At 40.0% G+C, this 12106-nt stretch overlaps 1 protein-coding gene across 1 annotated transcript in view; it reads right to left on the reverse strand.

The window, feature by feature from the left end:
* Nucleotides 1-2040: 2040 nt before the first annotated feature.
* Nucleotides 2041-12106, reverse strand: part of AKAP10 (A-kinase anchoring protein 10) — a 77989-nt gene continuing 67923 nt past the window's right edge. The window contains exon 15 of the mRNA XM_019413334.2: nucleotides 2041-3834. Coding sequence (XP_019268879.2) covers nucleotides 3829-3834 — 6 coding nt within the window. The 3' untranslated portion in view covers nucleotides 2041-3828. The remainder of the gene's footprint in view (nucleotides 3835-12106) is intronic.

A 12106-nucleotide genomic window follows, 5' to 3' on the forward strand; every position in this document is an offset into this window, starting at 1 on the left:
GCAGTTTGGAGGGAACAGGCTGAGGATAAATTAGTTGCATAAAATTACTAAGGCAGAAATATTCACTACCCTGTGTGATAGGCAAGCAAGCAGATGAACTTCTCTCTCCCTGAGCATGAATGCCCTCCAGGCTTCTGCTCATACCGATCCCTCCAACACTCTCCCACCTGCCCAAGATCCATACAGTACCATACTCCTGACTCCGAACCACTCTCAACCCTGCCCAAGCAGAGACCCCGCAAAGGCCCACGGTGCTAATCTGTAAGTGGCCTCCTAGGGTGACTCTTAGTGGGGGTCTCCTAAGTTGTAAACTTGAGGGTTTTGCTGGGATTGACTCCTACTTATGGCTCCAGCCAAAGGCCAGACATCTTGCCTTGTATGTAGAAGTGGTCAGCATTGACCTGTTTTTGATAATCACTGCCCTCCCATCATTTGAAGCTTATTAATTATGTTAGTCATTGATAGAAATGTCCTCTGTTTCTGGGTTTATTATAGTTGTTACAAGCGGGGATGGTGCTTATCCTTTGGAGGGATGTTGGGAAGCAAGAGGAGGCCCTGGTCCGGAAGGCCTGAGTTCTAACAGGGACTTAGACCTCCCCTTTTCCTAGGCCTGAGTAACTCCTCCCTATATAAATGAGGGAGTGTCTTTTAGCTCCATGAGTTTAGGATTCCATTTCGAGAATTCACAAAATGACCAAGGAAGGCTTACGAAAGAAGAATGCTCCAGAATTCAGTGGTACTTTGCAAACACACTGAGGACACGATCATGAGTAATTAGAACAATCTGGCAGTACTTTAGTCAAGGTCCTTTTGGTCGCATGTAATAAAAATTCACTTCAGACGGACTTTTGAAAAGCCAAAATGCATTCTAAGGATACCTGAGGGATTAGCAGAGTTCACAGCAAAGATGGAGAACCAGATCCAGAAGCCAGCCAAGTCCTCGAGGCCACTAGGGTGGCCCCTCTGGCCCACTCGCACTCATGTTTCTGTATTTCTATTTTAAGCCTCTCTGCTTGTCATGCGGTGCAGCTCATGGGTCCCCGCTTTCTAAGCGCCCCATACCAGCTGCAATCCCAGAGGGTCACTCTCCTTCCCCTTGCAAAACTGTTAAGATAAAGAATTTTCTTGGGCCTGTTTGGGTCAGTTCAACCCTGGTCTAATCAACTGGTGTGTGGGGGAGGGAGGAAAGGGAAAAGGTCACTGTGTGCAGACATGCCAGCGTGAGTCAGGCGGGTATCCCCCAAACAGTGTCGTTAGAGAGAAAAGGTCAGCTGCTTAAGCAGGTGCTCAGCTAGCTGTACTGAAATAAGACAACAAAGAAGATTGTAATTTTCTGCAATCCAGAGTGACCTTCCCCTCCAAATTCTTACTGAACTAGTCACAGCTCCAGAAATGGACACTGCCTCCATTTCATAAAGCTCTACTGAATGTTGAAACCCAAGGAGAAAAAGCGGCAAAACGTTGCTCCCTGCTTTATCACTCATCACTGGACTCGGTTGACATTTGCTTTTCACTTTTCATCAAATCTTACAGGAGTGATTGAAGACGTGGTAAGTTACAGAAGGGACCACTGCTTTACTAACACCTCTTCTTTCTTAACGATTTGCGTTGATGTCAACAACATGATACGGATGGGGTTCAAATGATTCCTTGACCCTATGAGAGCCTGCAGAGGCAGCATATTTTGTGGGCGCGCTGCATAGAGCCTGGAGCACACTGTGTGCTCAATGTTATATCGCATCCCATTCCAGTTTTAAAAGAAGTCCAAGGATCTACTTCCCATCAAATATTAACTCTGCCTAGTAACTTCAGGCCACAATCTGCCTCTGTGTCCCACAGCAGGTGGGGCAGAAAAAAGTAACCAAGTCTCAAACTTGCTACTCTTCTCTGTGTAAGAATCTTACAATCACTGATGTCTCTAGCTCGGAAGCACAAAATGTATACAAAGGACTATATACACTCCTAACTAAAAGCAGTAGTTTAAATTAGCCTGGAGTCTTACAGAAATTGTTATTCCAAAACATGCAGAGGCAGCAAGAGTCACCCAAAACCACATTTTATTCTATGACCTTTATATTGCTTTTCTCTTACTTAAAGGTTGAAGCAAAGTGAAAGGATGGCAACATTGTGTTAAAAGAACAAAACGAGTTAGTCACAGCAAATACACCTAATAAAACCTCAGGTCTATGCCATTCACTCCAAACACAGGGCTCAGTCCAGGAGTGGCTCGTGTCTGGGTTTTTGTAAAGCAAACGGAAATATTTGGAAGAATCAACACGTTTCAGGAGAAGAGCCACGAGTGCCCTGAAAGCAGAAAGTTGACACCATTTTAAATATAATTCATATATATATATATTTTTAAAATCAAACACAATTAAATAGAATATGGGTTAAGTACATGAATACTTCGCTTTAGAAGAATAACAGTGGTGGTACACAGTACCAAAAACTTATACACAGCCTTTTGCTTCTTCTGTCGATGAAACAGTGTGCCTCTATACAATCAAATATTGCAATGGAATAAAATCTCTATTCATTCAAGACTTTCTCAAGGACAGAGGTGATTAATAATTATATATTTATATATATATATATATATATATATCTTTTTTTGTTTTCTTTTTTGCAAAGTCTGAGCAAAAGCAGTAACGCCTAAGAGAACGTTCCTTCCCCTCAAACAGTCACGCGCAGCGAGGAGGTGTTGGCACCGTCTGGCCAGTGGAGTGTGCTCGCCAATGGGGCAGGCCTGCTGACGGCGGCGAGGTCCGGACCCGGTAGCCGACTGAGTGGAAGGGCAGGCAGGGGGTCGCCTACTATCCGAAAGACAGAAAGCAAAAAGGCCACCAACTGCACAGCGGAGAAGGGGGAGGCAGCCGAGGCTGGGTGCTCTTCCCGCCCCCAACCCTTGCTTGTCAATATTCTTAATTTACAAAAAAAAAAGAAAGAAAGAAAAAAGAAGAAACAAAACAAAAACCGCATAGTCTGGGAACAAACATTTTGTCCAAGGTACCACAGGGGAAACGGGAGTGGCTGTTACTGTACATTCCTTCCCACACGTATTCTGAAGGGAAAGTGAAGTAACCTGGAGGAGTATTCCAGAAGAGCAGGTCCTGATGCGCAAAGCAAAGGAGACTCCTCTTTTTTGTTAGCAGGGGAGAGCCTGGTTTTCAGTATACTGCATTTTAGGAGCAATTAAAATGTAAAAAGTGTATGCTGTCACCACAGGGAAGGACGATGCCACTGAGATGACCTATCAGCTGGCTTCCTCCCCAATTAATGCCTCTGCGAATGCACAATGCCGCTGAAGGAAAACAACCCGCTAGCACCACGCTGCCTCCCTGAGCTGCCTGGCTCTCGGAGGGGCTGACTCACCTGTTGGTTTAGGAGGCCAAAGCAAAGCACTTCTGGTACCTGCTTTATGATACTTTTAGGGATGGGTTACCGCTACAGAATGGGCATCGAGTATCCGCTCTGCGCTTGTCTGCCTCCCACAGTATGTGGTCCCTGTCTATTCCAGTGGACTAAAATTCTTTCGTAAATGGGTTATTGCCATTGGAAAGCTATTAGTTTTCTAGTAATGTAAACAATACCACTTTGTCTCTTTATGACTTTCACTGTGTGAACATCATGTGCAGCAAATGTCTACATGTCACTCTGCTTAGGATGGAAGTCTAGGATTGTCTGCCATTCTTTCTTGGGAACAACAGTGATATATTCGTGAAAAGAAATACAGTGCTTTGTCTTCATTGGCTGTGTTGAAGAATCCAACCAAAGGAAAAAAGTTCTCTTATTTTTCAAAAGCAGATTTCCTTTATCTCAGGTCTTGAGTCATAGCTGAAAAAAAGAAAAAGAAGAAGGTAACGTACATTTCTACAGCCAGTGACATTATTACAGATTAAGAAGGGAATCAAAACCTAGTGTTTACTATATACCAGCATCCAGGACAGCCAGGATTGGACCACAGCCACTAGAGGCAGAATACTAGAACTACCTTTATTTACATATGAATGAATGAATGAATGAATGGATGGAAGCTTTAAAAAGGTCAAGCAACTCACCCTACCATTACCTAACAGGACTAGAGTGGCAACCAGATTTGCTTTTATCTTTCCATTTTGGCACCAGATTATTAGAACGAAATATCTACCTTTTGACAGAGTAATTCTGCTTCTAGCAATTAACCCAATAGCATACTTGTAAGAGAGGGTAAAGACTTCTATACACAGACATTCATTAAAGTACTGTCTGTAACAGGGAAAAACCCCAAACAACTTAAATGACGATCCTTAGAGGATTCACTAAATCAGGAGAGCCATAATACAGAATACTCCAACACCTTCAGAAAGAGAAAAAGAACTCTGACCTCGCCTCCTAAGACCAAGATCTTGAGGCTGAGACCCCTGTACTCACAGCTCTGGGGAGGGAACAAACATCCCGGGGAGACAAGGTGTTGGGGATAGATACACATGAAATAACTCAGTAATGCCGTGAGGTAGTTCACATTACATTCCCAAGTACGTTTCATAGACACGCGCAGAGTAGGCGATTCCGAGCACAGAGGCATCAACATAGGCTAGAGGGAGGCTGGGCACTCCTTCGTGGAAGCAGCTCACATTCATATAATCATAGAATGAGAATCAGAAAGAGATCTTATGAGACTGTCTTGTCCAATTTTTCTGACCTACTGATGAGGAAATGGGGACTGGAAAGGAAAGCAACTTGCAGAAGGTCCCACATGTTCACTAAAAGTGGACTGAAGAAGTTCTGTTAGCCCAGCACTTTCTCCATACCAATACACTGCTGATCCCTAAAGGACACACAGGATGGTCATCTTAGCCAGCCAAAGAGAAGGCTGGCGAGCTTAAAAAAAAAAATATAGGGGCGCCTGGGTGGCTCAGTCGGTTAAGCATCCGACTTCGACTCAGGTCATGATCTCGCGGTCCGTGAGTTCGAGCCCCGCATCAGGCTCTGTGCTGACAGCTCAGAGCCTGGAGCCTGTTTCTGATTCTGTGTCTCCCTCTCTCTCTGACCCTCCCCCATTCATGCTGTCTCTCCCTGTCTCAAAAATAAATAAACGTTAAAAAAAAACTAAAAAAAAAAAAAAACAAAAAAACAAAATATAGCAAAATAGACGTAATATTTTAAAAATGAAAAGCACACGATAATAAAATCCGAACATACAACTCAAATAAAAAGCCTCAATTTTAAATACCTGCTTTCTAAAATGGTGTTGAAAAGAACATTTTCACGTTGTCAAACATTTGATCATCAACGATAATGGGGAATCACAACTTCATACACCTTTATCTTGCTCTTTGTTATTTTAGGTTTGACTGAGCCAGTGGAGATAGACAAAAATTACCACCCTTACACAGAAAAAAGGATGGAATCTGCCACAGTGAACAGAGCTTTGGTGTGAAATGGCTCAGTGTGAAGTTCAAAATTAAACCAACCTCTGGTAATGATAGTGCTTGGAGTAAAAGTTGGCAAGGAAAGGGTGATGCTGGACCTAAATTTCAATTCAAGCCCTCCAAACTACTGTGGGTTATACGGGGTGTCATCTGAACGTATTTGATTCTGATTCCTGATTTTTGCTAACATAAATAATAGAGGAGTCATTTAATGCCTTCATAATGAACATGAGCAGATATTCTCCTCTCGCATTAAGTCTCTGTGATCAACTCAAGTTAGGGAAAGTAAAACTGTTGAAAAAACCGGGAATGTTTGGCTTGAGGAGAGGACTGGGGGGTACGCTACGTGGCTGCCTTCAACTTTCTAAGGGTTACCTGCATGGCTTCTCACCGGTACTACTAGAACTAGCTGGAGAAGCTACTGAGAAACAGTATTAGCTTGTGGCAAGTCAGAATTTCCTAACCATTACAGCTGTGGGCCTCCAGATAAAGATGGAGAGTTGATCGCACTCATTCAATTCACTCCTTCCTAAAATAGCAGTTAAAAAAAGAAAAAGAAAAAGAAAAAGAAACAAAAATTCACACAAGTGGGGAAAGTGAGAGAAGAGGCAGAACAAACTTGCAGAAGCTGGAAGCAAATGTATGAGCGGTAAATGACTTAGCTGGTCCAAAAGACTCAATCCTAAAAGGAAAGAGGAAAAAGTGGAGAAGCAACCTGATTTACAAGGCAGAATCCCTCAAAGTCCAGGAATTGGTGGCACCAGTATGTCTCGTAAAGGGAATGGGGGCTGGGTGCAAACACAAGGATTTCTTAAAAGCCTGTTTTGGAAGTTAGTAATCTACAGCTATTCTGCAATTCTGCTCAACCAGCCCCTGCCCTGAAACCAATCTCAGCAGAAAAATCTGAGATTTCTTCTCTGAGCAGAATAAGACAGAGGGTCTCTGGGCTGACCTACACCAAACATGACCAAGTACAAGGATTCTGTCCTGAAAAGAGGGGGATTAAGGAGAGGTATAAATAAGAATAATGAGAATTCCCTCGCTTTTTCCCACTTGCCTCCTTGGTAGCCTGGCCTTCATCCTCCAGGCTGGAGACTGCTAGTGTTTTCTCTGGAAATATGATCAGCCCAAGAAGAAAACTTAAATTAAAAAAAAAAAAAAAAATCTGCCATCAGAGTTTCCCAAGGAGATACCTGGCTAGTATATATTTCACTTTTTAAAAAGCTGCCAAATTGTTTTTCAAAGTGGCTACAGCAGTTTGCATTTCCACCAGTAATATGGTAGGGTTCAAACTGCTCTACATCCTTCACCTGTCAGTCTATTTTAGCCATTCCATTAGGTCTGTAGTTGTGTACCATTGTGACTTTAATTTGCATTGCTCTCATGACTAAACATGTCGAGCACATCTGCATGCGAATATCTGCCATCTGTGTATCTTCTCTGGTGGAATGTCTGTTTACCTTTTGCCCATTTAAAAAATACCAGATTGTCGGGCTTATTATCGAGTTTAAGGGTTCTTTATATTATTGTGGATACAACCCCTTTCTCAGACAGTTGTTTTGCAAATATCACTTCCCAGTCTGTAACCTGCCTTTTCATTTTCTTTACAGTGTCTTGACAAGTACAAGTTTCTACTTTTGATAAAGATCAATTTAACGCTTTTTCTCCTTTATGGCTCATGCTTAGTATGATCTAAGGAATCTTTGCCTAACCCCAAATCACAAAGATTTTCTCCTACGAGTTTTACTTTTAGCTCTGACATTTAGGTCTATGATCCATTTTGAGCTGATTCTGTATATGCTATAAGGAACAAGGTTCGCTCCCCACCCCACCCCCACATAGATATATATATGTAACTGTAAACTGTAAACTAAAAAGACCATCTTTTTACCATTGGATTAGCTTGCACATATGTCAAAAGTCAATTGACTTCATATATTTGGGTTTACTTCTGCACTCTCTACATGTCCCAACAATCTATATGTCTACCCTTATGCTAATATCCCTCTGTCTTAATCATGCAGCTTTACAGTAAATGTGTCTAGGCAGTGTTAGTCTTCCAATTTGTCTCCCTCCCCACCACGTTTCTGGTTGTTGTTGTTGTTGCTATTCTAGTTACTTTAAATCTCCCGATAAATTTTAAAATCATCTTGTCAATTTCTACAAAAAAGCCTGCCGGGGTATTTACTGTGATTGTACTGAATCTATCAGTAGTCTTGGATAATCTTGTACAGAATGGAGAGTATAGTCAATACTGTATTACATATTTGAAAACTGCTAAGAGAGCAGACCTTAAAAGTTCCCATCACAAGAAAAAAAAAAAAATCTGTTAACTATGTATGCTGATGATGTTAACTGGACTTATTGTGGTGATCATTTTGCAACGTACACAAATACTGAATCACTATGTTGTACACCTGAAAAGAATATAATGTTCTATGTCAGTTATACCTCAAACACCACCATCACTATCCTGGGTTGAAAAAGCACCTTTAAAAATTTTTTTTTTAATTTATTGAAATCCAAGTTAGTTAATATTTAGTGTAATAATGGTTTCAGGAGAATTTAGTGATTCATCATGTATATGCAACACCATGCTCATCCCAACAAGTGCCCTCCTTAATGTCCACCACCCATCTAACCCATCCCCCCTAGAAATGGCTCCTTAACAACACTGAATCTTTTGATTCACAAACATGACTTATTTGTTTTTATTTAAATCTTTAATTCTGCTCAGCTATAGTTTATAATGTACAAATATTATACATATTTCATTAAATATATTCCTAAGAATTTCATGTTTTGGGATGTTACTGTAGATTTTATCGTTTTTTAAGTTTCGATTTCCAACTGTTAATTGCTAGTGTATAGAAATGTACTTCATTTTTGTACATTAACCTTATATCCTTTAGCACTGCTAACCTTAGTTCTAATAGCTTTTTTGTAGATTCCTTCAGATACTACTATCCAACAGTCCTTTCTGTGATAATGGAAATGTTCTGTATTGTGCATACATGGCTAGTCACGACCATACTGGATAAAGTAGCCTTAGGAATTTCTATGTAAGTGATGAGGTCTTCTGCAAAGAAAACCAGTTTTACTCCTTCCTTTACAATCTATAGGTCTTTTCTTCTTTGCCTTTTTGCGTTGGCTAGGACTTCCAGTGCAAGTGTCCTTGCCTTTTTCCTAGAATCATGGAGTCTTTCCCCATTAAAAATGATGTTAACTGTTAGTTTTACCAGGTTTAGGGTGTTCTGTTCTGTTCCTAGTTTTCTGAGAGTTTTGTCATCAATGGCTGAATTCTGTCAAATTCTTTTTCTGCATCTATTAAAATGATCATATGCTTTTCTTTTTATGATGAGTAGCAGCAACTGGTTTTCAAATATCAGAGCAAACCTGCTTTCCTGGGATAACTCCACGTGTCATGGTGTTCTACTCTTTTTATATATTGATGATTGGTTTCCTTATATTTTTGTCAAGGATTTTGCATGTATGCTCATGAGAGATACTAGCCTGTAGTTTTTTTTTCCTTGTAATGTCTTTGTCTAGTGTCAAGGTAATGCTAGCCTCATAGACTATGTTGGGAAATATTACTTCTTCTTCAATTTTCTGGAACTTTGTCTAGAATCAGTATTATTTCTGTTTTATTTTTTGGGCTTGGGGTTTTCTTTGTGGGAAGGAAATTCAATTTCTCTCCTCTACCCTCCAATTTTATTGCTATGATGGACATAATACTGTTTAAGTTTAAAGTATATAACATGATAATTTGATATATATAGCGCTTATTACATCTATCACCTCATATAAATAGCTTTAAAAAAATAGTAAGAATACTTAAGAACTACTCTATTAGCAACTTTCAAGAAAATAATACAATTATTGTTAACTATAGTCACCATGTTGTACATTAGCTCTCCAGAACGAATCGATCTTGTAACTTGAAGTTTGTACCCTCTGACCAACATCTCCTCATTTCCCCTACCCCCTCCAGCCCAAGTCCCTGGCAACTACCATTTTTGCTGTTTCAAGGAGTTTGACTTTTTCAGATTCCACATATAAGTGAAATCACACAATATTTGTCTTTCTATAGGTCTGACTTATTTCACTTAGTAAAATGTCCTCAAGGTCCCTCCATATCGTCACAAACGGAAGGATTTCATTCTTTTTTTTTTTTTTTAATTTTTTAAAAAATGTTTTATTTATTTTTGAGACAGAAAGTGACAGAGCACGAGCAGGGGAGAGGCAGACACAGAATCCGAAGTAGGCTCCAGGCTCCGAGCTGTCAGCACAGAGCCTGAAGCAGGGCTTGAACTCACAAACCACAAGATCATGACCTGAGCCGAAGTCAGACGCTTAACCGACTGAGCCACCCAAGTGCCCTGGCAGGATTTCATTCTTTTTGATCCATTCAACCATAAATGAACACTTAGGTTACTTCCATGTAACACATTTAGGATTCTTGCATAGGATTCTAAATATGCAATGAACATGAGGTGCAGATATCTTTTCGAGGTAGTAATTTCATTTTCTTCAAATACATACTCAGAAGTGGTATTGCTAGATCTATATGATAGTTTTAATTTTAGTTCTTTGAGGGACCTACATACTGTTTCCCATAATGGCTGTACCAATTTACGTTTCCACCAATAGTGCACAAGGATTCCTTTCTCCTACATCCTCATTAACACTTGTTACTGCTTTTTTAAAAAAGAATTCTAGGGGCGCCTGGGTGGCTCAGTCGGTTGGGCGTCCGACTTCGGCTCAGGTCATGATCTCGCGGTCTGTGAGTTCGAGCCCCGCGTCGGGCTCTGTGCTGACAGCTCAGAGCCTGGAGCCTGTTTCAGATTCTGTGTCTCCCTCTCTCTCTGACCCTCCCCTGTTCATGCTCTGTCTCTCTCTGTCTCAAAAATAAATAAACATTAAAAAATAAATAAATAAATAAAGAGCCAGCTTTTGACTCTTCTCTATTATCTGCCTGTATTCTATGTAATTGATAATCACTTTTTAATTTATTATTTCCTTCTTTCTTTGGGTTTAATTTACTCATTTTTTTAGTTTCAGGTAGAAGACTGAGACTTTTTTCTTGTCTAATATAAACATTTAATGCTATAAATTTCCTTTTAAGAACTGTGTTAGCAGTATCCCACAAATACTATGCTGTATTTTCATTTTAATTCAGTCCAAAATATTTTTAACCTCTATTTTGATTTCTTCTTTGACTAATAGGTAACTTAGAAGTATGTTATCTAATCCCCAAATATTTGGGGAATTTTCCACATATCTTTCTCTGACTTCTTGTTTAATTCCTTTGTGAGGAGAAAACAGATTGTAGGATTTCAATCTTTCAAAATGTACTGAAACTTGTTTTATGGCCCAGAATATGGTATATCTCAGTCAATGTTCTATATGTAGGCCAAAATAATGTGTATTCTGCGCTGCTAGATGCATTATTTTCTACAAGTCACTTAGGTCAAGTTGGTTGACACTGTTATTCGAGTCTTCTAAACACTGTTCTATTACTGAGACAGGGCTATTGAAATCTCCAAGAGTCATTACGGATCTGTGTATTTTTCCTTGTAGTTCTATCAGCTTTTGCTTTATGTGTTTTCAAGCTCTGTTGTTGGATGCAACATTTAGGATTCTTTTTTTTTTTAACGTTTTTTATTTTTTGAGAGACATAGACTGAGCACAAGTTGGGAGGGTACAGAGAGAGGAGACACAGAATCCAAGGCAGGCTCCAGGCTCCGAGCTGTCAGCACAGACCCGACGCAGGGCTCGAACTCACAAACTGTGAGATCATGACCTCAGGCAAAGTCAGACGCTTAACTGACTAAGCCACCCAGGTGCCCCCACATTTAGGATTCTTGACGTCTTCTTAATCAACTGACCTTTTTATCATGTAAAATGTCCTTTGTGCCTGGTAATATTCCTTGTTTTGAAGTTTACTCTGACTTGTAGTAATATGGGCAGTCCAAATTACTTTTATTAATGTCTGCATGGTATATATCTTTTCCATCCTGTTACTTTTTAAGTCTCTGTATTTAAAGCAGGCTTCTTACAGATAGCATCTGTCATTATCTAATCAATCTCCGATTTAACTATTTATTAATTTTTTTCAATTTAACTATTTAGACCATTTACATTTGATATGACCACTAATAGGATTTCACTTAAACCTACTATTTTGCTCTTTGTCTTCTATTTGTCCCATGGATTCTTTCTTTCCTTTTCCCCCTTTTCTTGAGTTCTTTTGTATCCAGTAATTTTTTTGGTATGGTTTCTATAGATTATGTTTTTCTTCTGATTGTGGGTCAAGTTTTTCTGCTTCCTTGCATACCTAGTAATGCAGTGGATGGCAGACATTGTTACTTTTACACTGTTGAGTACTGAATTTTACTGTGTTCCTTTAAAGCGGGCTGGCCTTTGTCCTGTCATGCAGTTGTTATTTACAGAGCAGTTTGATCCTTTCAAAGGTTGCTCTTCAGTTTGGTTAAGGGGCTTTACTCTAGAGCTTTCTGGTTTTTTGTTTTTTTTTTTTAAAGATTATTCATCTATTTTGAGAGAGAAAGAGAGCTTTCATGTGCGCACAAAAGAGGGGCAGAAAGAGAGAGGCGGAGAGAGAGAATCCCAAGCAGGCTCCGTGTTGTCAGTACAAAACCCAACGCAGGCTCGAACCCACAAACCATGAGATCATG

Source organism: Panthera pardus, unplaced genomic scaffold, assembly GCF_024362965.1.
Source record: "Panthera pardus isolate Hobbes unplaced genomic scaffold, ASM2436296v1 HiC_scaffold_3, whole genome shotgun sequence".
Classification (NCBI taxonomy): domain Eukaryota; kingdom Metazoa; phylum Chordata; class Mammalia; order Carnivora; family Felidae; genus Panthera; species Panthera pardus.